We start from the raw sequence: 27,310 nt of genomic DNA, 5'->3' as shown, positions 1-27,310 counted from the left end.
TACATTACTACTTCATGAAAAAAGCATCAAAGTGCTGCCTGTTGAAATATGAGATTGCTAATCATCATGTGCATGATGCAAGTTGAAGTGACACCAGAAGTCTAGCATTATAATGCAACTCTTTTTTTGTACAGTCCTTTAGAAAAGGTCAGGGCACAGCTGTTCAAATACCAATGAATAAGGAAAACAACTGACAATTATGAAAAATTCTACTTGCCATAAGCAAAGTTTTTTAATGTTCATATCAAAAATATATTGACAGACAAAAATAAAATTAAACAACAAAACCCCAGTAATGTTAAAATCATACAATTAAAAAAAAAAGCTAAAATAGCAATACTAGAAGAACAGTGAACTGACACTGTAAAAGGCACAGAAAATAAAGAAGCAAGTACAGCTCTGTTTATGGCCATAATAACAGGGTAAAGCATGAAAAGCTGTCAATTAGCCAGCGCCTACAGGACCAGTTTGCCTTCATCCACAAATGCAAGTGCTGCTGGGTTTGAAAAATCATTTTCAGACCTCATTGATGGCCTTACTGCTGGATTTTCAAGGTCCTCACAAGTGCACACATACTTGTGCAGGATGCTGTAGTATTTGTCCATGCTTCGGAACTTGTAGAAGGAGGAGATCTTCTCCCAGGCCTGTCTAGGTGGACTATTCATAGGAATGGGTTTGATTAAATCAAAGAAACTTGTTATGTTTCTCTTTGCAAGATTTTCGGCATGCTGAGCTGTATAGCTGTCCAAAAACTCACTCTCCTTCTGAGTGTACATCCTCCAAAACTTCAGCTGCATGTAACTGATTGGAGAATAGCATCTGGCCATGCATGTGAGCAGAAAGGTGAATGTCATCACAGAACCTATAAGGATCCAGCCAAGTACCTAGAAGTATTTTCCAGAATTATTCAAATATTAAGAGACATATTTGTTGAAAAATAAAACTGAGATGTGTTAAAGCAGATATCACTATATATATATTTTTTAAAGATGATTGAAGAGGACCTGAACGCAAACAACAAGGCTAGGACATTTAGGCTTCTGCCTGTAAACGCAACTCCTAAGAAATTTTCCTTTGTTTTTCCTTTATTAATACATTTAAAAATATTTATTCTGGTAGACCTAAAGATTTTTGTTTATGACTATGAATTATGGACTACAAGTTAGTCAGAGTGATTTAAAGTCTGCAAACCCAGCTAACAGGAAACATTATCAAAATTTTGGCTAACATTTTGGCAAGGTTATTTCAAACTTATGAACAATGATTATTCCAGTAATGTTAATAGAACGTTTGCTTAAAGTTATGTGGTCTTTAATGATGTTCTCAACACATAGTTCATGGAATGTTTTTTTTTTTTTTTTCTTAAACGTTTTAACTTTTTTATTTGTTACTATAGCCTACTTTCAAAAGTAATGCCATGTTGGCAAAATTATAAAATGGAATGTTCCTATTAGGGATGTTCATTTTAACCGTTAACCGACCGATAAGAATTTTGACCGATTAATACAATCAGTTAAACGGTTTAAAGTCACTTATTTTTTTTTATTTTTTTTCAGTAATTTATCAAGATATTTTAAAAGGTTTAATGCATGGTTAAAATAAGCTACGCGTATAAAAAAAACAACAACAACAAAAAAACGTTTTTTAGAGAGAGAGAGAGAGAGAAAGTCGCCTATAAGTCGCATTTTATTATTTCATTCAGAAATAGGCCGACGCGAATTACAAATATTATAATAAATACTGTAAACATAGCTATGCTATTTTAGTTCCCCTCACTCCACAACAAATCATTTCAATTAACAGTAGGCTATTTAGAAAAGAACAAGAATTAAAAATGTAAGAAGCTATAGCGACAAATCAAAACGAATTAAGGCTAAAACGAAACTGAAACCAATGTTGGGTCTCTCCTTCGACATAAAATCAAATGTTTCCGTATTCGCGATGTATTTGAATGCCAAAATATTATTTACCTTTTACGTAGCCTAGGCCTACTTCACTCGCGTTCCAATATCCACGTAAAACAAAATGTTTTGCATAACTTCACGGCGGTACGGTGATAACGCTTAACGGCACAGATTTTACTACATATTTAAACTGAGCAGTGTTTTTTGTTTTCCCATATGTTTGACTGATTGTTTTTTATAATGATAATGAACAGGCTGCATTGTCAATTAGAATGCTAAACTGTGTGCGGCGCTGGAAAATCACTTGATTTTTATTTTTTCCCCCTTCTAACAGTGGAAGCAGCATACTTCTTTTAGTCATGAAGATAATCGGAATTGTAAAAGGTTAGGGTTGTTTGCTGCTTTTTGCGCATGTAAAATTAATCCCCGGAAAACAAATGTTAGTATTTTTAACGGGTCACAGACACTTATTCTTTCTAATTTAATTTAGTTCTAATTTAAAATAATCTTGTCGGTTAACGGTTAATAATCGGTTAACGAGCGTCGGTTGTCGGTTAGGAAAAATAACCGAAATGAACATCCCTAGTTCCTATATAACTTTAACTAATAACGTTTTAAAATATTTTCAAAACTGGACATTTGGAATGTTCAGAGAACATTAAGAATGAATGGTTTCATAACTTAATGGAAACGTTGGAAAAACGTTCTTAGAACATTTGTTAGCTAGGCGGGAACATAAGCCTACCTTGATTTCTCTGAGGCTCCAGCGATTTAAATCAGCGTCAGTGCATTGAAGAAACAAAACTATTTCCATTATTTATAATTAAATTGCATATTTAGCTACACATCGCAAATAAATTAGAAAAACTGTTTTAAAATGTCTTTAAATAATCTCAACGTATTGCTACCCCGACAATGTCTGACAAAAATTCCTCTCTAAATCGAACCCCAATTAAACTGACAGGCTGAGTTCAAGTCAGGTCACAAGTAAAACTGCCCATGTCTGTCCGAGTCTTAGATTTGAGATCTAGGCTAAGTGAAATGACTTTATATTTTTCTCGGACAAAAACTAAAATTACGCCATGTCTCTTTAACAGAGTTTTCTGCTCAGTGCTCAGTCTGCTCACCTGCGACTCTGCGCGTATGATGGACAGCAAAGCCACTCTCTCACTCTGTGGAATTGTGGTTCCATCACAAGGGAACTTCTCCAGCTCTGTCCGACAGCGAGGAAACTTATCGTTGCAAAGGTGGCGTCTAAAAAGTGTAATGTTGGCGCCAGTCATCGAGCATTCGAAATACACCCCTCTGAGTAAAGCCACTGCGATCCAGCTGAGAGGAGCGACCATCGCAGTCGTGGTGATTTGAAGAAAAACACACAAAAAGCCAATCGCGTAATTTAAACGACATAGCTTCGATTTCCTAAGGCACAGACCCGTGAACAATTTCCATGTTTTATTGCTCAACATGTAACTCAAGATGAGCAGTGCAAGCGCGGGTACGAGGAGGCAGACGTTGCCATAAACGAAATTCCAATCATTGCAAGGACACTTAAAAGCAAAGACCGAGAAGATGTGCTCGCTACCAGCAGTTATAAGAGCAATCAATCCGAATCCTAAATTGGTCTGCTGTTTCTGAGTGAAACTAAGCAAAGGTTTTAACTTATCCATGCCTGCCAGGTGACGTCCGTAAGCTCTCTGTTCTTTAACAATAAACAATGATATTAAATGACACTCTCAGTTCCGTTATGAGACACAGAGTGTCACCTTCAGACGCGCGCGCAATAAAAGCATACAAAGTGTTGGACTCAATTCAAGGAAAAACTGGTTAATGTTAGATTTTCAGCTGTAATGGGAAACTGACTTTATGAAAAATTAAGAAACCAAAAACACAATGTAAGTGTTAAGTTTACACACCAGTTTAGTTGAAAGGCATTGCAAGCGAATGTGGCACAGTATGCAAAACACTTCACGCTTTCAATGACGTGTGATGTTGCAATCTGCATATGTGACCCTGGACCATAAAACCAGTCATAAGGGTACATTTTTTGAAACTGAGAGATTTACATCAGAGCTGAATACATACGCTTTCCATTGATGTATGATTTGTTAGGATAGGACAATATTTGGCTGAGATACAACAAGGGTGCAAAAAATAAAAAATAAAATAAATAATATTGAGAAGATCGCCTTTAAAGTTGTCCAAATGAAGTTCGCAATGCATATGACTAATCAAAAATTAAGTTTTGATATATTTGCAGTAGTAAATTTACAAAATATCTTCATGGAACATGATCTTTACTTTACTAAAACCTAATGATTTTTGGCATAAAAGAAAAATTTATAATTTTGACTCACAATGTGACTCAAAATTGTTGGCTATTGATACAAATACAGGTGCTGGTCATATAATTAGAATATCATCAAAAAGTTGATTTAGTTCACTAATTCCATTCAAAAAGTGAAACTTGTATATTATATTCATTCATTACACACAGACTGATATATTTCAAATGTTTATTTCTTTTAATTTTGAGGATTAGAGCTTACAGCTCATGAAAGTCAAAAATCAGTATCTCAAAATATTAGAATATTACTTAAGACCAATACAAAGAAAGGATTTTTAGAAATCTTGGCCAACTGAAAAGTATGAAAATGAAAAGTATGAGCATGTACAGCACTCAATACTTAGTTGGGGCTCCTTTTGCCTGAATTACTGCAGCAATGCGGCGTGGCATGGAGTCGATCAGTCTGTGGCACTGCTCAGGTGTTATGAGAGCCCAGGTTGCTCTGATAGTGGCCTTCAGCTCTTCTGTATTGTTGGGTCTGGTGTCTCTCATCTTCCTCTTGACAATACCCCATACACAGCAAAATCTCCAGTGTTGAAATCCTAGTGTTAAGGACTTTTAGAGTAAAGTGTTAAAGTTGTGGTGTTGAATTTAGGGGATTAACACTAGCTAGTGTAAACAGCGCTCTCTGGCCGGTGTCAATACGCAGAGAAACTCTTATAACACTCTGTTGAGTGTTATTAGTCACATCCGGGACATTTGCTCGTGTGCGCGCTTGACCCATCTGGAATATTTTTCACAGACGCCATGTTCTTAGACTCGCGATGCGGAGCATAATGAGGACGGAAAACAGCGAAATTAGGTGTTTAATCTTAATCACAATATGTGTTTTGTAATATCATAATATCAAACGCCGAAAGTTAAGTGTTTTATCTCATTTATATGCATTTCACAACATCATATTGATTTATAGCGATATTTGTGTGATGTGCACTCCTAAACTTTTTCTCAGAGCGATATTTTCCTTCACTCATGATGCGGAGAAGACGGGGAAATTGGTTTTATCAAGGAAAACACCGAAAGTAAGTGTTTAACCTCATTTAACGTTACATTTTGTATTTTATAAAATAATATTACTTTATGACGATATTTTTATGCTGTGCGCGCCTAAACGAGCCTAAACGTTTCTCACAGATTCATTTGAATGGCTATGCATTGCCGCGGAAGTCGCTTTTAACAGGGGAAACATAAGTAGTAAGTGTTTTACCTCATTTAAAATTTGTGTTTTATTACATCACATATTGATTAATAGCGATATTTATGTGTTGTGCGCTCTAAACCTTTCTCAGAGAGACATTTTCTTTCACTGGAGATGCGGAGCAGACGGGGAAGTTGGCAACACTGAGTGAGTTAAATTGTTCGTCATTCAAAGTGATTTTGTGCCCTCACAAGTCTTGAAATATGGCACATGAGTCAGATGAACTACTTTAGACACTTTATTATCTTTTTTTTTTAAAGCATGAACGTGTTTTGTGTTGAGCAAATGTGAATGGTATAGGTTTGGAATTACAATTTTATGTTAATTGTTCCTTTAATATTGTTACAGTTCATGCTGGTTTAACAGAAAAATCGAAAGGAGGTGATGTGCTTGAAGAGTATGAAGCCACCAATACATTAAGTGGGATGAGAAGAGCTTTGTTAGGACACATACCAGAGACATGGGTAAGCCACAATTGCATATTTTAAGATTATTGATTGTCATGCTTAATTTTTTGATTATTAAACAATAATAATAAAGAGTCTGATCTCCTTCTAAAAATGTTTCTTAAAAAATGCATCAAATGTAGGTTTTTGGTATGCTTGCATTATTTATTTTATGTGCTGTCCCATTTATGTGCAATCATTTTGGTAGGAGTCCAACCATAAGTGAACAGTAAATGTTTACTTATACTCATGCCTTTTCACTGATGCCATGTATGACAGTTTCTTCTGTTGATTATTCAAAATATCTATTTTTGTGTTCCTCTGAAGACAGAAGGTCCTACAGGTGTGGAACCACATGAGTATAAATAAATGATGACAGAATTTTCAGTTTTGGGTTAACTATTCTTATATTGTAAGTGATACTTGTCCCTGACATTTCACCTGATAAATGGATGTGAAATAATCCTTTTTGTTTTTTCTCCTATTTTACCGGAGCACTTTTGTGATGCTGCAAGTGGGAGTTGGGTATCTTGCTTGGCTGAAAACTGCAGAGAAACACATCTCGTCTTGCTGAAAACTAAAACTAAAAATTGGTCCGCTTATTCACGTCTGGTGTATGAGATTCGAGGCTAAACATAATTTTTTTAAATAATCAATAACATTTTTTAAAAACCTTACAAAAATATTGGTTAAAATGCATCAATCGCACATGGCTTTGCATGTTAAATGATTTACAAGGTGGTGCAAACATTTTTCAGTGTTTGCACTGCAGGACCTATTTTATTATCGACCATTTGATAAGCAGTATTCTTACAATTCTGATGACCGAAATGGATATATTGTGCCTTCTTGTCACTTATTCTAAAAGTGAACTGTCATGTTGTGAAGTGTTGACATGTTAATAAACAACTGCTTTGAGAGCTGCAGTGTAATTGTGATTATTATTTTTTTTTTAAAGTAAAATCTGCTTACCTGTGACAAAATGTGCTTTTAAAAAAATTAAATCATTTAAATTAAGGTATTACATGTGGCTTTTTAATTAAAACCTATACATTGTATAAATAATTGTATTTTTGTTTTTTAACGTGTTGGTCTATTTATTTACTATTTATTTTTTAAAACAACATATCAAATGCCAATACTTCACTTAAAGAAAATCTCACAATGTTTTTGCTGGTTTGCACTTCATATTCGGCGCCTCGTAGACACACATGATCTCGCGCATGTGACCGCGAGAGGCGGGGACTGATTAAGACTCTGGCGTTTACAGTAGCTCAGATGCATCGGGCATAGACGTGACGAGTTACACCCCCGGTCTCTGGACTGTTTTCTCCTGGGGTCGATGCAGATATTTTGTTTGGGTCAGTCAAAGTTGCCAAATGACCCGACGTCAGATAAAATCAGTTCGACCGAGAGAAGAGGACACTGGACGCGAAGGTACACTGCGTGCGTGCGCTTTTTAGCCCGGTGTATGTTTGTATTTTTACCCTGTGTATTTTCTAACATATAGAAGCGTTTAGACAGTGTTTACGGATGGATGCTGAATGGATGTACCGAAACACTTCACAGATGAATGTCATGAGGTTGCAGTTGGGCGGGTCTTCAGTGAGGATTACATTTATTGTTGCCCAAATATTCTTGGTTCTGCCCTGTTGCTAGGAGACCTTTGACAGCTGAGGTTTAAAAGTGATTGTGAAGGCGACCAATCACTCTAATCTGCATTTAGTGACAGGGTTGCTTTGTGTTCGTGACGTAATTAACTTGTCACAATAATAACAATAATGGAGAATATAACATCCGCCTATAGGTTATTATTATTTTTTGGTAATATAACCTGCACTTTGATTTTAACGCGACGGTATCTGATTTAAACTGTCATTCAGCCACCGCAACTTTGATGGATTAAGGGTGTATTCTGGTTAAGTAGGTCAGTGACAGGCTAAAGATGATACATGGGACCATTTGAGTGACACACCAAATCTATTGAGAAAATAGGCTATATGTCATACTGTATCATGGACATTAGTTTTATGGCTCTTATGTCTTTCCTTTTCCCTCTTCTTTTCTCCTCCATCGTCCGTGGACTACAGTCTGCTGGCTGAAGGTCATTTTGTAATCAGATCAATATCTGCTGGGATGCCTCAGACAACCATGGGCCATTAGGCTCCAATGAGTCCTGCAGCAAATCGCCTACTCTCTGCCTTGAAACCATTTGACCATCACATGTGGCTCTATGAGAGGAGCGTCACAGACTGATTTTGGATCAGAATGAACTTTGCCTCTAGCTGTTTTGTATCCAAACACATTGTGCATCAGTAGGGTGAGTGGTGTTTTTATTATGTTTCTACTATTTTGTTGTGCTTTGGATGAGCATTACTGCATGAGTGAATCTCTCAAAAATATGTCTGGTCATATTTTCACTCTTTTCATACAGAAAATTAAGCATGTATTTAGGATGGTTAAGATTTTTTTGTCCTTATACCGTATTTTTATAACAGTTATGCACATTTCATCCCCAGAATTCTCATTAATTTAATATGCATGGATGTTTTAATGTTTAGCTTGTGTGCAATTGTCATCCCGTCTGATCCTGTCTTATGTTATTTTAACATAATTTAATTCAATTTTTTTTTTTTAAAGTTTATTATCTGCTTAAAGCTAGTGCAACAAGTGCTATCATAAAGTATAAATACAATTTAAATATTATATAATGATTTTATGTATTACAGTTTAGTAATTGTGGGAAGAAGTGTGCTTAATTGTAATAAAAAGCTTATAGCATGTGATATGCATCACATACATTTCTCAGTGGATATTTTACTCTGTTTTGCGTAAGCGAATCATTTAAATCTTTAAAAAATCTTCATCTCAGCAGCTCCACTGAGATGCTTAGATATTCAGGCTGTCAGAGGCTTCTCAGAAATGTAGGCTGTGTCCTTATTCGCTCAGTCTTAGCTGTTTCTGTTCTCTCACTATAGAGTGCCGCACATGCTCAGTCGGGCCTGTCTGGTGTTTTGTAGTATCAGCAGGAAGCAGTCCTTCCTCCTCCTCCTCCTCTCTCCTCCAGGAGCATGCCCTCTGAGCCTCCTCCCAGGTACGTTCTGCAAACCTCAGTCTACCTTGAGAGGTGACCGTGTCCTCAGCGCTTTGGTGAGCTTTAATTTGATGAAGACGCCGTTGGATTTGATGGGAGGTATTGTGACATGGTCAGCTTTATTTAAAGAGCTCTGGAGGATGTCTGAGGTCATCCGAAGCTTTTATCTCCCAAGGCAGTATTACTTTGTGTTAACTAATACTGTAAAACATTTTTTGTTAAATTTACTACAGTGATGATATAACTGACACTGCGGAGGCACTTTGGTGACAATGGAGAGCAACATGATGACTTCAGCAGTGCCCTTCACCCCCACCCCAGCAACTGTTGTCAATAATAACATAGAAAGAGCACAGTGTCACCCACATATTCCATCAGGGTAAATCATGTATATGTCATGCCACAGTAATAAAGTAAGCATTAATTAAAGAACAAAAAATTTAGCATTTAGCACTCCAATGTGGATAAAATACTAACAAATGTGTTGGTTTATTCAGCAATTTTTGGTAATGCCCATATCCATATTAATTCAAAGAAGGTTCATAATTTTTACTTATAATAATACAATTTTATTGTAAAAGTGTATATATTGCCTTGCTAAAATATTATAAATATAATCTTGCTTGCAATTAATTTGTTTTTAAAACAAATTTATATAATTTAGACTTAAAATTGTTAGATTAATTTAATTTATATTTATCTTTAAATCTTTACAGTAAAATTACATGTACTTTTTAAAACAAATAATAAATAAACAAATTTACTGTATCATTTCTGCATTATTTTTTTTAAATACATTTTTTTCCCCAGTGTACAGACCGAGAATGAGAGCTAAATCTGAATGTGTTGAGCTGAAAAGAGCTATTGAGGGCCACAGGAGCAGTGAGAATCAATGACATCTCACTTACTGAATAGATATATTGATAGACCTAGTGTTTAGCAGCAGGCAAAGACACATACGCACACATGCACACTTCATTGTTTCTGGCCACAGGATTCCATGATGAGATGTTCACAATTTCCAAGCATAGGCTTGTCTTGCAACATTGTTCTTGTGTCTCAGCTCTCAGGACATGCTGACAGGACAGAGGCTGTGTCAGTCCAAATCCCACCAGGACTCTGTCCTCTCTGCCCTTAATCAGCAGCGCAAGGACGGACTGCTCTGCGATGTCACCCTGGTCGCCGGGGAGCAGAAGTTCCATGCTCACAAGGCAGTCCTTGCAGCCTGCAGTGATTACTTCCGGGTGAGATTTTACACACTAGAGATTCCATCTCATGAAACATGATCAATGAGAGTGTCTGCCACACAGGTTTCTTTAGGTTTCTATGCTCTGTATAAAGCTACACTTATGCTGGCATCTATTAAGAGTACAGTTCTCCCAAATATATATATTTTTTACTGTCATGTTGTTCCATATATATATCTAGCCCATTTCCACCAGATAAGAAATAAATCATGCTTCGGTACATCATAATTATGACATAAAAATAGTCAGAATTATGATGTACAAAGCCATAATTAAATTTTTTTTAATTTATCTTTGCCTTTATTATTTTTGCTTTTATTATGATACAACAGTGGAGAGCAGTCAGGAAGCAAACAATCTAATCTGACAATCTAAATTATGAACATTAAGAGATTATGAGATGTGAGGTCACATGTGAGGTCACAGTTGTGACATACAAAAAAACAACAAAAATGACAAGTTCAAAATTATTAGATGAGGGGTCAATTATTATAAAAGTTTTATTTTTTATTTTTGTTTAAATTTTATGTAATAATTATGGCTTATTAAGTTATAACTTTTAATTTTAATCTCATACTTATGACTTAGTATCTCATAATTTACATTTAGATTTACATTTAGTCATTTAGCAGACAGTTTTATCCAAAGCAACTTACAGATGAGGACAATGGAAGCAGTTAAAATCAACAAAAGAGCAATGATATGCAAGTGCTATAACAAGTCTCAGTTAGTTTAACGCACTACACGTAGCAAGGTTTTTTTAAATTATATAATAAATAAAAAGAAAACAGATAAAATAGAATAAAAAGAATAGAGCAAGCTAGTGTTAGTATAGTTTGTTTTTTAAAGAAAGCAGTAAATGAATAGAGTAATAGAATAGAATAAATAATTCCAACGTTTGATGTCATTATTGACTTTAGAATTATGATTTACCAATGTACATTACACTGATAATGTATAGTGTAGTGCAGGGTTCCTCAATTAGTTTTCGCCGAGGGCTGAATTCTGCCAACAATACCAAGGGCCACTGACATATATATATATATATATATGTGTGTGTGTGTTCTTATTATCTTATTATTATAATTATTATATTATTGTTGCTTTTGTTAAAATAGTCACAAGATGGTCACAAGATAAATGTTCAGATTTTTCCCCCCAGTAGTCTGTTTTATTCAAACAATTATGAACATTTTTGCATTTAGATACAGAAGAACTTTGTAGTGTAATGTATAGTATATGTTTTTTTTTTTTTTTATGTGGCAGAAAAAGGCTTCCATCAATATCCTTTTTTTTTTTTTGGAACAGAAAGGGAGATGTTAGGCAGAATGTTCACGCTGCTATTTTCCATACAATAAAAGCGAATGGGGACAAGTGCTGCTGAGTTCCAAAAATGAAAAAAGCACCATAAATGTACCACTAAAGTAGCCATTCAACTTGAGTGCAAAATTCCAAATCTTCTGAAAGCATCCAAAGCTATTTATGAGAAAAATACAGAAATGTAATATGTACCTGTAAGTCATTATATATTAAAAGTAACGTGTACATACAGTCATGGCCAAAAATATTGGCACCCTTGGTAAATATGATTAAAGAAGGCTGTGAAAATTAATCTGCATTGTTAATCCTTTTGATCTTTTATTTTAAAAATTCACAAAAATCTAACCTTTTATTGGATAAAAAGAATTTAAAATGGGGGGAAACATCATTGTGAAATAAATGTTTTTCCTTTAATACACTGGCCACAATTAACGGCACCCTTTTAATCAATACTTTTTGAAACCTCCATTTGCCAGTTTAGCAGCTCTAAATTTTCTCCTATAATGCCTGATGAGGTTAGAAAACACCTGACAAGAGATCAGAGACCATTCCTTCATCCAGAATCACTCCAGACCCTTTAGATTCCCAGCTCCATGTTGGTGCTTCTTCTCTTCAGTTCACCCGACTCATTTTCTATAGGGTTCAGGTCAGAGGACTGGAATGGCCAGCAGAAGCTTGGTTTTGTGCTCAGTGACCCATTTTTGTGTTGTTTTTGAGGTTTGTGTTTGGATTATTATACGGTTGGAGGATCCAAACATGGCCCATTATAAGATTTCTAACAGAGCCAGTCACTTATTGATTTTTTATCTGTTGATATTTGATAGAATCCATGATGCCATGTGTCTAAACAAGATGTCCAGGACCTCCAGCAGAAATATAGGCCCACAACATCAAAAATACAGCAGTATATTTCATTGTACACATGGGGTACCTTTTATCCCTGTGTTCACCAAACCCATCTTGAGTGTTTGTTGCTAAAAAGCTAAATTTTTTGTTTCATCTGACCATAGAAGCCAGACCCATTTGAAGTTCCAGTCGTGTCTGATAACTGAATATGCTGGAGTTTGTTTTTGGATGAGCGAGGAGAATTTTTCCTTGAAACCCTCCCAAACAACATGTGGTGATGTAGGTGCTGTTTGACAAATTTTTTTTTTTTTAGGTTTTCTGACCCCCAGACTCAACTATTTTCTGCAATTCTCCAGCTGTGGTCTTTAGCCACTCAAACTCTCCTTCTCACCGTGCATTAGGACGATATAGACACACGTCCTCTTCCAGGCAGTTTTGTAACATTTTATGTTGATTGGAAATTCTTAATTATTGCCCTGATGGTGGAAATGGGAATTTTCAGTGCTCTAGCTCTTTTCTTAAAGCCACTTCACTAATTTGTGAAGCTCAGTTATCTTTTGCTGCACATCAGAAATATATTCTTTGCTTTTTCTCATTGTGATGGGTGATTAAGGGAATTTGGGCTTTGTTTTCCCTCCTATTTATATTTCTGTGAAACAGGAAGCCATGGCTGGATAATTTCATGTTCATAATCACCCTGGAGTGCTCAAAATTGTGAATATGAATGGGATTATACTTCAGAGATATTTTACTCATAAAAATTTCTAGGGGTGCCAATAATTGTATCCGAGAAAAACAATTATTTTATAATGATATTTCCCCCCCATTTTAAATTCTTATTATCCAATGAAAGGTTAGATTTTTGTGAATTTTTTTTAATAAAAGATACAAAAGTATTAACAATGCTGATTAATTTTCACAGCCTTCTTTGATCATATTTACCAAGGGTAAATATTTTTGGCCATAACTGTACATTCAAATGTGTATCAAAATGTTTTCGTGCCACGTTTGAAATCAGTGTGAAATTTTAGGAGCTGTACAGCATCATTCCCTTTCATTACGTAGAAAAGAGCAGCATAAACATACTGTTAAACATCTTTTTTAGTCCCTCACACAAGTCATACGAGTTTGGAACGCCATGATAGTGAGTAAACACAGGATTTTCCTTTTTAGCAGTGCAATCCTGATTCAAATATGTACAGTTCACATGGAAGGCTAGACGGGAAATGAAAAGTAGTCAGTGGCCTGGAAACCTTATCAGTGAGATTTGATTTTGGTTTGTTCAGAAGATTACAAAGAAGAAATACGTCCAGCTCTGCAACAGAGAGAAAGATTATCTGCACAGTTCAAAGAACAGAATTAAGTAGGGCAGGTATATTTATCTCTATATGTCTCTTGGGAAGCTCTCCACCTCTGTTGGGCTGGAATGATAAGATTGTATCCCTCTGTTTTTTACTTTAGCCCTTGGTTTCTGATGAGGACACCTTCTGCCTTTGTTATCGAATGACTGACTAAGGCTAGTCATGGCTTATGTAAAACATGGACTCATCCAAAGATTCAGTCAATATAGTTACTGTGTACACAAATCAAAGCAAGCTGTTGGCTCTGTTTGACAGCTACCCTTTGACATTGTATGCCTGCAAGGTTTGTATTATTCCTGATTTCTGTTAGGTGGAACGGTTGAATAGATTTAAATAGGCAGACATGCATGAGCATGTGTCTGATGCTTTACTGTGAATAACAAAATGATTTGTGTCAGAAAATTAATCCTAAATCCTAAGTATTTCGCAAGTGGTCCTGCATTGTTTGTGAATGAATTATACCTACAATTTTAGGGCTTGTTAAGGAGAGACATGTTATTTGAAACACAAAAAGATAGTGACAAAACTGTTATGTGGATGGACGAAAGCACTCAGATCCACCCTAGAAATGTGGCAGAGAGTTTATACGCTTAATTCCAGTCGCATTATCTTCAGAATATGTAAGAAATTATTCCAGTTTACCCAGTGGCACCTGTCTTATTCTATTTTCAGGCATGATGTCCATGAGAAATTACAGGATATTGCACCCTTTTGTGCTTTAACACATCAGCGGCACTAATGAATAAAAGTGAACGGTGTAATCAGCGCCTGTGGCTCTGCCATTAAAGACAAACACTGTAATAATGACATTATTACATATTAGTCCAAAGATGTTTGTATAGCAAAGCTCTTTGAGTAAGCATATCTATCTATCTATCTATCTATCTATCTATCTATCTATCTATCTATCTATCTATCTATCTATCTATCTATCTATCTATCTATTATGACAAATGCTGTTAAAGATACAAGTCAATCTTTAACAGTTAATGACATCAGCAACAATCATGACACAAGTAATTTCAGTGACTCAGATGATGATTCAGTAACCACTCTGGCCAATTAACTTCAGTGAGGGATTCGCCAAAATGATTCAAAACAATCATTAATCTCTTTGAACTATTAATTAAAAAAACAGCTCATAAGAGTAATTTGTGAATCAGACTACACTGGTAATGCTGTGTGTTGTTTTTGTCTGTTTTGTTCTTTCCACAGGTTTAGTGGTGCACTGTATAGACTTAACTTGCATTCAAAGCTCGCGTGAAATATGATTGTGTGGTACTGAAGATTCACTGTGCAGCAATGCTGGAAACACTGATGTGAGGCATTGAATGATTCTGCATTATCATATGGCTCAAAAAGCATGCGTTGTAAACTAATTAGCTTGCAAAGCTGCTGTCTGACCAGCTTGCTCTGCTTTTCCAAGGTCAGAAGTCATCCAGCCAGATATGTGACTCAGGACTGGTCATCCTTAGTACCCACAATCCCCTTGCAAAAAAACCCTGTAAGTCTTGCTTATGGGCATTGGTGTCCCAGTAAGGAGCTCTCCAAGTAGCATCAACAAATCTCAGCTCTAATGAGTCCTTTTGAATGTCTAAATGTGAGCCGAGGTCAGGCATTAAATAAGTGCTGCTCTTAAAATAGAAAATAGGAAAACATGGTACACTTGTACCAAGCACTTCAATTGTGAGATACTACTGGGGGAAAAGTTTCTGAAGGTGAGGTGACAAAGATAAGATGATAAACACTTGGCATCTATTTTCAGCACATGGAGGTTTCACTGAGCCAAGACCTGAATTAGATGTCTATTGATTCTTTCAAAGGACTATGCACTGATACTAATTTGAATCCAGAACTAGACTTAATCTGGATCGGAGAGTTACTGCTCATTGAGTTTGAGAGATATATAGATAGATCACATTTTTTTTAAATTCAGCACTGGATGTTCTAAATTAGGAGTAGTTAGGTATGATCAGTTGAGTTTGGTAGGTGTAATGATGATCCAATGTCCTTTGACTTCCTCTCCTCCATGGGCTCTGATCAATGACCATCTCTCTCTGTGACAGCAATCAATGCTTTTGATTAGTGTACTCCTGCCAGAGAACACAGCGGGACAGCACTGGCCTCTTGTTCTCTTTATTTTGTGTGTGTGAAACTAAAGTACGCACTGATTGATGGTCATGGACTCGCTTTCATTCTCAGTATGAGACTCTTTAGACTTGAATGAAGAGTTTATTGATGTTTTTGTTTTAACGTCTATTTACAGGAAGCTATATTACTCTAGTTCTGTAATGCATCCTGCTCATATGTTTGTTTGTGTGTGTCTTCAGGCCATGTTCAGTCTGTGCATGGTGGAGAGTGAGGCAGATGAGGTAACTCTCCAGGGTGTGACTAGCGTGGGACTGAAGCACGCACTGGACTTCGCCTACACAGGCCAGGTAAATTCAGCATAGCCCACACAGCTACATAGAGCCTGAACATGCAAAACAAACAAAATTGACTGCGCCTCAAGCAAAGACAGGTCTCTAGGTTCTGGAAAGACCCCATTATGAATACACTCGAAATAGGAGCAGATAAGTGAAATACTTGTGAATAATCATATTTATTCTAGAGCTTCACAAAATGGGCTTACGCACTTCTAATTCTGGTTAAATGTAATCCTGGGTTCATCACTCTATACATTTGTGAACTGTGAGTTCATGTTCTTAGATGCATATTTATGAGGACAATAACATATTAATATATATAATTAACATTAATATATATAATTATATTAATATATAACAGACACTTATACAGTCATGGCCAAAAATATCGTCACACTTGGTGAATATGATCAAAGAAGGCTGTGAAAATTAACCTGCATTTTTAATCCTTTCGATCTTTTATTTAAAAAATTCACAAAAACCTAACCTTTCCTTGGATAATAAGAATTTAAAATGGGGGGAAACATCATTATGAAATAAATGTTTTTCTCTAATACACATTGACCACAATTAACGGCACACTTTTATTCAATACTTTTTGAAACCTCCATTTGCCAGTTTAGCAGCTCTAAATTTTCTCCTATAATGCCTGATGAGGTTAGAAAACACCTCTCAAGAGATCAGAGACCATTCCTTCATCCAGAATCACTCCAGACCCTTTAGATTCCCAGCTCCATGTTGGTGCTTCTTCTCTTCAGTTCACCCGACTCATTTTCTATAGGGTTCAGGTCAGAGGACTGGAATGGCCAGCAGAAGCTTGGTTTTGTGCTCAGTGACCCATTTTTGTGTTGTTTTTGAGGTTTGTGTTTGGATTATTATACGGTTGGAGGATCCAAACATGGACCATTATAAGATTTCTAACAGAGCCAGTCACTTATTGATTTTTTATCTGTTGATATTTGATAGAATCCATGATGCCATGTGTCTAAACAAGATGTCCAGGACCTCCAGCAGAAATATAGGCCCACAACATCAAAAATACAGCAGTATATTTCATTGTACACATGGGGTACTTTTTATCCCTGTGTTCACCAAACCCATCTTGAGTGTTTGCTGCTAAAAAGCTCAATTTTTAGTTTCATCTGACCATAGAAGCCAGTCCCATTTGAAGTTCCAGTCGTGTTTGATAACTGAATATGCTGGAGTTTGTTTTTGGATGAGCGAGGAGAATTTTTCTTGAAACCCTCCCAAACAACATGTGGTGATGTAGGTGCTGTTTGACAATTTTTTTTTTTTTAGGTTTTCTGACCCCGAGACTCAACTATTTTCTGCAGTTTTCCAGCTGTGGTCCTTGGAGAGTCTTTAGCCACTCAAACTCTCCTTCTCACCGTGCATTAGGACGATATAGACACGTCCTCTTCCAGGCAGTTTCGTAACATTTTATGTTGATTGGAAATTCTTAATTATTGTCCTGATGGTGGAAATGGGAATTTTCAGTGCTCTAGCTCTTTTCTTAAAGCCACTTCACTAATTTGTGAAGCTCAATTATATTTTGCTGCATATCAGGAATATATTCTTTGGTTTTTCTCATTGTGATGGGTGATTAAGGGAATTTGGGCTTTGTTTTCCCTCCTATTTATATTTCTGTGAAACAGGAAGCCATGGCTGGATAATTTCATGTTCATAATCACCCTGGAGTGCTCAAAATTGTGAATATGAATGGGAATATACTTCAGAGATATTTTACTCATAAGAATTTCTAGGGGTGCCAATAATTGTGTCCAACGTGCATTTGAGAGAAACTTTTATTTCGTAATGATATTTTCCCTCATTTTAAATTCTTATTATCCAGTGAAAGGTTAGATTTTTGTGAATTTTTTAAATAAAAGATCAAAAGGATTAACAATGCAGATTAATTTTCACAGCCTTATTTGATCATATTTACCAAGGGTGCCAATATTTTTGGCCATGACTGTATATATATATATATATATATATTTAATAATTTTATAATTATATGTAATACATTTTTTTTTAATTTAATTTAATTTAAATTATTTACACTGTATGAATATTTAATGAATACATAAATGCTTTGTTTGTGATTGGTTCTCTGTTGCTATATAACTTTTACATTATAGCATTGCTAGCAGAGATATTATGAGGGTACCCATGATTCAGTATTATATACACTAACGTTCAAAAATTTTTCAAATACATTAATATGCATTATATTGGTCAGTAGATCAGAAGTGACAGTTAAGACAATTATAATGTTACAAATGATTTCTATTTCAAATAAATGGGGTTCTTTTGAAATTTCCATTTATCAAAGAATCATTTAAAAGTGAAACAATTGTAAATCATTGTATAATCTAAATTTAAAATACATTCTTAAATATATTAAAGTTGAATTTTTTTTAAATTTACATTGTAATAATATTTCCTAATTTGACTGTTTTTACTGTATTTTTGATAAAATAAATGTACCCTTGGCCAGTATAAGAAACTTCTCTCAATAACATTTAAAAAAACCTTACTGACCCCAAGCTGAATTGGATAAATTGTAGCGCTCACTATCCTTCACAGTTAAAATAATTAGTCGGCTGCTTTTTTGCTCCTGGATGCATATGTGCTTTAGCTGCACCAGCCTGAAAAATACAGTTTTTTTTGCATGATTTGAGCTAACCATCTGTGAATGAAACATGTTTTGTGGCTTATTTCGATTTAGCTCTTAAGCCTCCATGAGAAGAAGCATTTTTGCTTCTTTAAAACGATACTGCATTTGTATGATTAATAATGAATATTTTAATGAATTTGCAATCTAAGCATCATAAAGTATGTAAAGACATTTAATATAGTTGTCTGCTATACATATTATAGAGCTTGCTTAAAATGCAACGCTTACTTTTATACAATATTTAACAAAGGGTCACTGCTCCATCTCTCTCTTCACCAAGGGGTCCTTGGCCTGAAAAAGGTTGAAGACCCCTGTTTGCAAGGTTGTTGTTTCTTAGGATAGTCTTACTCAGGTCCTTTGTCTGTAGATCATGCTGGAGCCAGGAGTGATACAAGACGTCCTGTCTGCTGGAAGCCACCTTCAGCTGCTGGAACTGCTCAGCCTCTGTTCTCACTATCTCATTCAGGTGTGTTTATGAGTCATTTCTGCCCTGGAAACATACACAACATTTAACTACACTGTACGAACAGATCTTTGTTTTACATCGTCACTGTGTTTGTGTTTTTTAAATTTAGATTTTGTTTTTTAAAAGTGCCACGATTTTGCTGCTTCCTGTTCACTTCTTAGAGGAGTAGTTCTGAAAAAAAAAAAAAAAATCTGTCATCATCCATTCACTCTCATGTCATCACCTTCATGCTCTTTTCAGTTTGATTACAATTAATGTGTACATTTGGAGCTTTCAAGCTTCAAAAAGACAAAAATAACAATAGAATTATTAAAAAATAATAATATTGTATATGACTATATATGGTTTTGTGTTATGTTCTCCTGAAGAGTGAGAAATTTTGAGCTGATTCTGTAGAATTCCATAGGTTTTCCCCATAAATTAGCCCAGAAAATGTTAAAAGATCTCCATGTTCCACCTGGGACTTTTCATGGCTCTTCACTGCATTTAAAATGTGCTTATTATTCATTTTAACCAGTAGATGGCAGTCAGTCTCTGTGTGAAGCATTTTTCCTAACCGTGCATCTGTGGAACATCCTGACTGGATTTATCTCTCCGTTGTTCTTTCTTTTACTTAGAATTTTCCAGGCTACAGTTTTGGATATTGTGGTCTTTGATGAACTTCAGCTCTGTTAAGCTTACAGTAATCATTTATTTTAACTGTATTATTTATTGTATTACAATATTTAACAACTGTATGTGTGCATTCATGGTAATATCTTATTGTTTGCGTTTATTTGCTCGAGTCAGGGCGTGTAAGATTTCATTTTAGACTGTAATGGTCAACTAATTTGTGTTCATAGACTTTAGCATCAATAAAACACCCCTTCTGACTGTGAATCTGTCTGTATTTATATCTGTGCCTGAAGGAGCTGAACAGTTTTAACTACCTGGACCTATACAGGCTGGCAGACCTCTTCCACTTGCCGGCCCTAGAGGAAGCAGTGGTGGGCTTTCTGGTGGATCACCTTTCTGAGCTGCAGAGGAACAGACAAGAGGAAGTGCTGCTCCTACCTTATCGGCTCCTCAGGGAAGTGCTAAAAAGCGACCGCCTCACCTCCCTCAGTGAGGAGGAGATATGGCAGGTGTGTGGGCCGCAGATTCACAGACTGTAACTGTTCAAAACATCTCTGAACTGCTTAGGCAACTTTAATGCAAAATATCAGCATGGGGTTCAAAGTTCTGAGACGTCCGCTGTTGTTGGTGTTGTTTTCAGATTTTGAAAACTTTACAACAAAGAACAGTTACGAAATATTTAAGTTTCTACATCATTACTAGTTCACTAATGTGACCCTCTTTGTACAGTCAGATGTTCATCCACTGAAGCTCAAGATGCTCTTTGGAACATCTTGAATCATGCTGGACAATGTGACCATTAGGTTTTACACAGACTTGTGGAGCTCATGCGGTGCTGCTATCATTAAACCATAACAAGAACAAACCATTTTGTAATGGACCCTTTCACAGACAGTTATTATGTGTTTTCCATAGTCATTAACATTGTAAATTGAGGGTTTTTTTATATCAAGATTTGATATACACTTATAAAACTCTACTTTGTATTGTATTACCTTGGTTTTAAATGACAGGACACTAGTTAATGCTGCTGCATGGGTGTTTCGACTACAACGACTGCCTTGTGGCCACTGTAATCAAACTCTAGATATTTTTTCCTCTTTTGCAAAGTCATAGAAATACTATTGTGTTTTATTTATTTTGGGGAATGCAAAATCATATTTGATGTAGTTTCCGTTCACCAATGTAGAAGTTTACCCAACTATTACGACTTCCACTGCACGCTGGGAATGTGAAAAGGGTCCATTAATGTAAAAGTTTTCGTTCAGGTTTGTACTATAATTTGTAATATATTATAATTTAATAATATATAATAATGTATAATTTAATAGTGAAATTGTATTGAAAAGAAAGTCTCCGAATTTTGGACACTGTGACATTCTCTATAACGGCCAAATGCAAAGTGTTGTTAAGTAAATCTGAATGCGTAAGGTCATATTCACAAACACAAACTCCACCTGTTTAATTTATGGTGTAAGAGTGAGAAAAAAAGGTGTGCGGACAATATGAGTTTGTGTGTGTGTGTGTGTGTGTGTATGTGTATGTGTATGTATGTACACACGGGCGGAGGCTGTAGTCGGTGGGGGTGGGGTGGTGGGCTGTGGTGTGACTATTCATTTGCACCAATCAGGCATCCCCCCCACCCCCCTCCCCCCACCCAGCCTCTCTCTGATTAGGCCCACCGCGGCTCCATCAGCGCCTCAATCCCCCAGCTGTCACTCCGGCCGCCCTACTGATTGAAAACAATCAGGCCTCTGATGGCACAATTACCCTGACCCTTTAACCAGTCGCTGCTGCCATAATCAGGCCCTGATTAGGCTGCTTTGGGCCTCCTTCACTTTGCAGAGAAGGTTAATTTGGGCATCAGACGGAAGCGTGATGGGCACAGGGGCTGGTGCTGCCGTCCGCCGGTCCGAACGTGCGCTCGCCAATGCTACCCTCGATATAGTTTGGCTGTCAATCATCGTCATGCAGAGTTCTCTGAGTCTCACGCTCTGGAAATCACATTTTCTTCCTCTTTGTTTTTTTTTTTTTTTGTTCTTTTTTTCTTCTCTCGCACTCACTCTCTGTCTGTCTTTCTCCGTGCGGGAGTGGGTGGGGGAGTTCATTTATTTTCTGCCCCGAGGAAGTTCTCTGATCCAGTGTGACCTTCACAGTCAACAGACGCTGCCTCGCTCACACCTCACTCTTTCTCTCTCTCTCCCTCCCTCTCTCGTTTTCCACTCTCACTCATTCTCTTTCTTCTTCTCTTCTGTTGGCTGTGAAAAGGAGAAGGAGGGTTGAAAAAAAAACAACTAAAATTCAGAGAAAGGAAGAAAGCGAAACAGAACCTCAATAGAGCGTTACATGATTAATGGCGCCAAACAGGAATGGAGGGTTTTGCTGAAACCTCTGTGTGCTTAAAAATTAAATGTGTAATTATTTAGGAATGCACCTTATGTAGGTACCAACGGTTATCGATCGAAATTACAGACTGTTTTTAATTTATCAGAATTGTATACCATTGTATCATATCTTATAATATATTTCGGCCAATATTAGATCTTTAATTGTGCATGCAATTATCATCACAAGTTAATCAGTGTTTAAAAACATTAAGAATTGAACAATCTACAATCCATAATAAATCATGAATATACCTTTTTTTTATACTGCACATTATAATATTTTGATGCCTAAATTCACAAATAGCATTTAAAAATATTTTTTATTTCTTAAGCTGTTTAGACAATATAGCATATAGAATTTTATATATCAACAGTTCATTGCTTATAAGCCATAACATAAATATTTATAGGCTTATTGGCAATGGACATTGAGTAAAAACTATTATTTTGTTTAAAAAAAAAAAAAAAAAAAAAAAGAAAAAATCCTTAATTCACTTATTATATAATTAGATTTATTATATTGCTACTGCGTTTTATTAAAAAACATTAGACAATATTAAAATAAAATATTATATATATTGGCTATTTATTTCTTAACAGTCATAACATAAAGGTAATCAAAGGCTTATTGGTAATGAACATAATTCTAATACGAGTAAAAAATGTAATCATTTTATGCTTAATTCAATTGGAGCATGATTGATTTTTTTTTTTACACTGTGTTTTATTCAGAACAAAAAAAAGAAGACAGTATTATATAAAATGTTATATACCAGCCATTTATCTCTTATCATCCATAACATGAAGATAATTATAGGCTTAACATTTCTTAATGCCTAATATGCATTAGTAGGTTAATGAGTTCAAAAGTGGCTCTGTTTGTTGCGTCTGACAGAGCAAAATCATCTCAATTAGTTTGGGGGCTGGATTTCCTGTTTAACAACCAATTGCAGATGGGAGGAGTGTTTGGGAAACCTTTCTGGTAGCAATCATTATCTCTCCAAATCGGTGCTGCTAGTGGTGCAGAAATAACACACTCTACCTTAATTAAACTCCTTGATTTTTCCTAGAAATACCTTACTGCAATTAAAGTAGGGTAAAACATTTTGTATAAGCACAATAAAATCGACCCATTTATGTTGTGCCATTAAAATCTTTAAATGACGAAATACTCCAAGAAAAATATATTACAAGCATTTAAATTTGCCATTTGTGTGTAGGAGACCGCTGCGGAACGTCTAGAGGTGGTGGCCTATGATCTCGGGCTTCTATAATAAGTTCTCTGTCTCAGGGCTGATTGTGTTAAAAGCCACTTTGTTTCCACGAGAGTGGCATCGCTTATCTCCAGCCATCTCCGCCGTACTCGCATGCCTCTGCAGCTAAACAGTCTAGATTGCTCTCAAGTTCAATTAACTCCCCTTTGTCTAACTCCCTTGGCTGCGCCGGAGTGCGTATGTGTGCATGCTTCACACGCACACCTCATGTACGTGCGCGCGTGTGTGTGTGTGTGTGTGTGCTCATAGAGCCCCCCCCATCTCATCTGCAGCTGTCTTCTCATCACTGTATAGAGACACAATATATTAAGCATTAGCATGCAATGATACAAAGCATTGGTCCTGCGTAGACAGACAGTATTGTGTGGATGGTGTGAGCTGCAGCCTGTAATATGAGCAGTGTGATCTCCTGATCCTGAATCAGTGCTGAATACTGATGAGCCACTCTGCCCTGCTGTAGTTGCTGGTGCGTTGGCTGGAGCATGACTGCAGATACCAGTACATGGAGGAACTGCTGCAACACGTGCGTTACGGCCTGATGGAGGTCACTGCCCTGCACCGTGTGGCCAACAGCCACCCCTTCCTCAACTCCAGCAGCACCGTTGCCGCCCTGGTGGAGGAGGCGTTGGACTACCACCGGTCCGTATTTGCACAGCCTTTACGTCAGACGGCACGGACCACTCCACGCTTTCAGTCGTTGACCCTGTATATCGTCGGCGGGCGCAAACGGGAGGTCAGCCGCGTACGGGAACTGCGGTTCTTCAACCCTTCCGCGCAGGAGCACTTACGTGTTGCCGGGGGTTCGAATTGGAGTGAGTTGGCGCCCATGCCTGCTGGACGAAGTCACCACTGTGTGGCAGTCATGGGAAACTTCCTGTTCGTGGCCGGCGGGGAGGTGGAACACGCCACCGGACGGACGTGTGCGGTGAGGACGGCGTGCCGGTATGATCCGAGGGTGAACCGCTGGACTGATATTGCACCGATGAAGGCGTGCAGGGAGCACTTTGTGCTGGGAGCTCTGGGACAGTATCTTTACGCCGTTGGGGGGAGGAATGAACTGAGGCAGGTTCTGCCCAGTGTGGAGCGCTACTGTCCCAAGAGAAACAAGTGGACCTATGTGCAACCGTTTGACCGCTCGCTGTCCTGTCATGCAGGTTGTGTGGCAGATGGGCTGCTCTGGGTCTCAGGTACTAATACATTACATCACATTTAGCCCACTATCAGGCCCAAGGCTAGGCCCAAGACTTAAAAGCATTACTAGAATCGGTTTAACATATAATGATGGCTCCTTCTGCTGCAGGTGGTGTCACTAACACAGCTCAATACCAGAATCGACTGATGGTGTATGACCCAGGACAGGTAATATATTGGTATTTATGTGAGTCTAATGTAGTGGGTAGTGGTAGTGCATCTTCCTCCTCTATCTATCTATCTATCTATCTATCTCTAATCAGAATATTAGAATCATCATTATAGAATGATTTCTGAACGATCGTGTGACACTGACGACTGATGAATGACTGATGAAAATTGATCTTTGCCATCACTGGAATAAGTTACATTTTAAAATATATTAACATAGAAAGCAGTTAATTTAAATTGTAATAATATTGCACAATATTTTAGTTTTTACTGTATTTTTGGTCAAATAAATTTAGCACTGGTGAGCATAAGAGACTTCTTTCTTCAAAAACATATACTTGCACAAAATATGCTTGTTACTGTGTTATTTTAGTTACTAAAAATAAAATTAACTTATTAACTAACACTAGCTTCTCTAATCTTTTTGTATTCTATCTATTTGTTTTCTTTTTATTTATTATACAATTAACAAAAGCAAAAAAGGCCTCTAACACTAGCTTGCTCTTCTTTTTCTATTCTATCTGCATTAAGCAAACTGAGACTTGTTATAGCACTTGCATATCATTGCTCTTTTGTTGATTTTGATTGCTTCTATTATCCTCATTTGTAAGTCGCTTTGGATAAAAGCGTCTGATAAATGACTAAAAAATAAAAAAATATATACAAAAATATTACTGTAATGGTTGCTGGTTAAAAAATTATTAATAATTAATACACCTTGATGTAGGTTCCATATTATAGTTACTATGTATTATACATTATATTTTTGTATTACCAAGAATTGCTTGGAAAGACATATTTTAGTGCTATGTCAGCTAAATGATTGACAACAAAGTAAAAACATTACAACCTATTAAAAGGACTGCATCTATTTGTGAAAAATGAAATATTTGAAACCCTGATTAAGGTCAGTGGTGTTGAATGTGCTTGTAGAATACAAACTGCATTTCTCATTGAGTAGAAATGAAATATTAATTCACATTGGGCAAATGCTCAAAAAACAACAAAAAAACAAACAAACCCACCTCTACACACCACTGTAATTTGTTAATGTTACATTTAAAAAGACATAAGAATAAGTATCGAAGAACTTCTGTGGCAACTGCAACTGTGTATTTTTCAAAGAGAGAGATATAAAGAAAGAAGAGGGGAGGAAAGAACAGGAGGCAGAGGCTCATTGGTATTCAAAGTGGCTTTGCATTCACCTGCCAGGAACAGCAACCCCCCACCCACACTACCCTCAACAGATGGTCGCCAAACACACACGTGTATATTCACACTCTCACTCACCACTGCTTGTGCAATCTCTGCGTATACACGCACCTCTCACAAATAAATGCACACACACATGCACTGGAATATGCTAAAGAAATGTTAAATCTTTCAATTAATTGTATAGCTTGAAATTATTTAATTAAATATTATTATTATTTACTAATTAAAGTATGTTTTTCTTTATTTTGTAATTCCCTCTCTGTCATAGAATCAGTGGTTAGCACGCAGTCCCATGTTGCAGAGGAGGGTGTACCATGTGATGGCGGCAGTAAAAAGGCAGCTGTATGTGCTGGGGGGGAACGATCTGGACTACAACAATGACCGCATCCTGGTTAGACACATTGACTCTTACGACATAGACATGGACCAGTGGACACGCTGCACATTCAGTCTCCTCACAGGTCACTACACACTCACACTCCATGTAATATATACGATTATTCAACTATTCTTGCAGAGCATTTCCTTTCTCTTTAAAATTTAGCATTTCTAGATATACTGTATTTGTTTTGAAGCACTACATTGTATTAGTGCTATTGGTACCCCTTTCAAAAGTACTAAGGTGATACCATAGTACAGTGACAGTATTGTACTGAATGATTCATATACTGTGATATTTACATGGTGCTTTAAAGGAACAGTTCACCCAAAAATGAAAATTTGCTGAAAATTAACTCACCCTCATGTGATCCAGGATGTAGGTGAGTTTGCTGCTCCATTAGAACAGATTTGAGAAAGTTATCATTACATCACTTGCTCACCAATGGATCCTCTGCAGAGAATGGGTGGCATGAGACTGAAAACAGCTGATCATCACAATAATCTGGAAGTAATCCACACGACTCAAGTCCGTCAATTAACGTCTTGTGAAGCGAAAGACGTTTTTAACTTCAAACCGTTTCTTCAGGCTAAAATATGAGTGCCTCTATCCATAATATTGCTTTCTCCAGTCATCAAGCATCGTTTACAAGTGAAAATGGTCTAAACCATTAAAAAAATTTAAATATGTCAATGGAAGCGTTATGAATTTTGACCAGAAATGACTGTTTCAAGTTAAAATGCCTT

At 36.6% G+C, this 27,310-nt stretch overlaps 2 protein-coding genes and 2 long non-coding RNA genes across 18 annotated transcripts in view; 3 read left to right on the top strand and 1 right to left on the bottom strand.

Annotated features, from left to right (window-relative positions):
- Positions 1-128: 128 nt before the first annotated feature.
- On the bottom strand, positions 129-3,871 carry calhm6 (calcium homeostasis modulator family member 6). Its single transcript, XM_058746978.1, has 2 exons — positions 3,032-3,871; positions 129-884 (listed from the first exon to the last, which is right to left on the bottom strand). The coding sequence occupies exons 1-2, from the start codon at positions 3,569-3,571 to the stop codon at positions 456-458; spliced, it is 969 nt and encodes a 322-aa protein (XP_058602961.1). The 5' UTR covers positions 3,572-3,871; the 3' UTR covers positions 129-455.
- Positions 3,872-4,402: 531 nt separating this feature from the next.
- LOC131521869 (uncharacterized) lies at positions 4,403-6,805 on the top strand. Of its 3 annotated transcripts, none has more exons than XR_009266388.1 (6): positions 4,403-5,050; positions 5,201-5,270; positions 5,383-5,442; positions 5,538-5,593; positions 5,795-5,910; positions 6,220-6,805. It is a non-coding gene; the product is annotated as an uncharacterized LOC131521869 (long non-coding RNA). The 3 variants fall into 3 exon arrangements; XR_009266387.1 differs by having other exon boundaries at positions 4,404-5,050; positions 6,388-6,805; XR_009266386.1 differs by having other exon boundaries at positions 4,407-5,050; positions 5,795-6,805.
- A 306-nt stretch (positions 6,806-7,111) lies between these two features.
- Positions 7,112-27,310, top strand: part of klhl32 (kelch-like family member 32) — a 25,832-nt gene continuing 5,633 nt past the window's right edge. For 4 of the 13 annotated variants that reach the window (XM_058748086.1, XM_058748080.1, XM_058748084.1 and 1 more), the window contains exons 1-11: positions 7,112-7,329; positions 7,983-8,212; positions 8,871-8,986; positions 9,220-9,365; positions 10,050-10,230; positions 16,091-16,198; positions 19,234-19,332; positions 20,241-20,456; positions 24,069-24,795; positions 24,909-24,967; positions 26,454-26,646. In XM_058748086.1, the coding sequence (XP_058604069.1) occupies positions 9,259-9,365; positions 10,050-10,230; positions 16,091-16,198; positions 19,234-19,332; positions 20,241-20,456; positions 24,069-24,795; positions 24,909-24,967; positions 26,454-26,646 (1,690 nt within the window). In that variant the 5' untranslated portion in view covers positions 7,112-7,329; positions 7,983-8,212; positions 8,871-8,986; positions 9,220-9,258. Of the gene's footprint in view, positions 7,339-7,982; positions 8,213-8,870; positions 9,099-9,124; positions 10,231-16,090; positions 16,199-19,233; positions 19,333-19,410; positions 20,015-20,240; positions 20,457-24,068; positions 24,796-24,908; positions 24,968-26,453; positions 26,647-27,310 lie in introns of those variants that run through there. The other 9 variants (XM_058748081.1, XM_058748082.1, XM_058748085.1 and 6 more) reach the window with 9 other exon arrangements.
- On the top strand, positions 13,870-16,057 carry LOC131522544 (uncharacterized). Its single transcript, XR_009266554.1, has 3 exons — positions 13,870-14,043; positions 14,976-15,079; positions 15,192-16,057. It is a non-coding gene; the product is annotated as an uncharacterized LOC131522544 (long non-coding RNA).

Source organism: Onychostoma macrolepis, chromosome 16, assembly GCF_012432095.1.
Source record: "Onychostoma macrolepis isolate SWU-2019 chromosome 16, ASM1243209v1, whole genome shotgun sequence".
NCBI lineage: Eukaryota > Metazoa > Chordata > Actinopteri > Cypriniformes > Cyprinidae > Onychostoma > Onychostoma macrolepis.
This window is presented reverse-complemented; position numbering and strand designations above follow the sequence as displayed.

What these genes read in the sequence shown, in the direction of transcription:
- calhm6 (XM_058746978.1), bottom strand. Translation starts at nt 3,571, where the DNA reads ATGGATAAGTTAAAACCTTTGCTTAGTTTCACTCAGAAACAGCAGACC. An exon ending in TCATACGCGCAGAGTCGCAG is followed by an intron (nt 885 to 3,031) that starts GTGAGCAGACTG and finishes AAATACTTCTAG; the next exon opens with GTACTTGGCTGGATCCTTAT.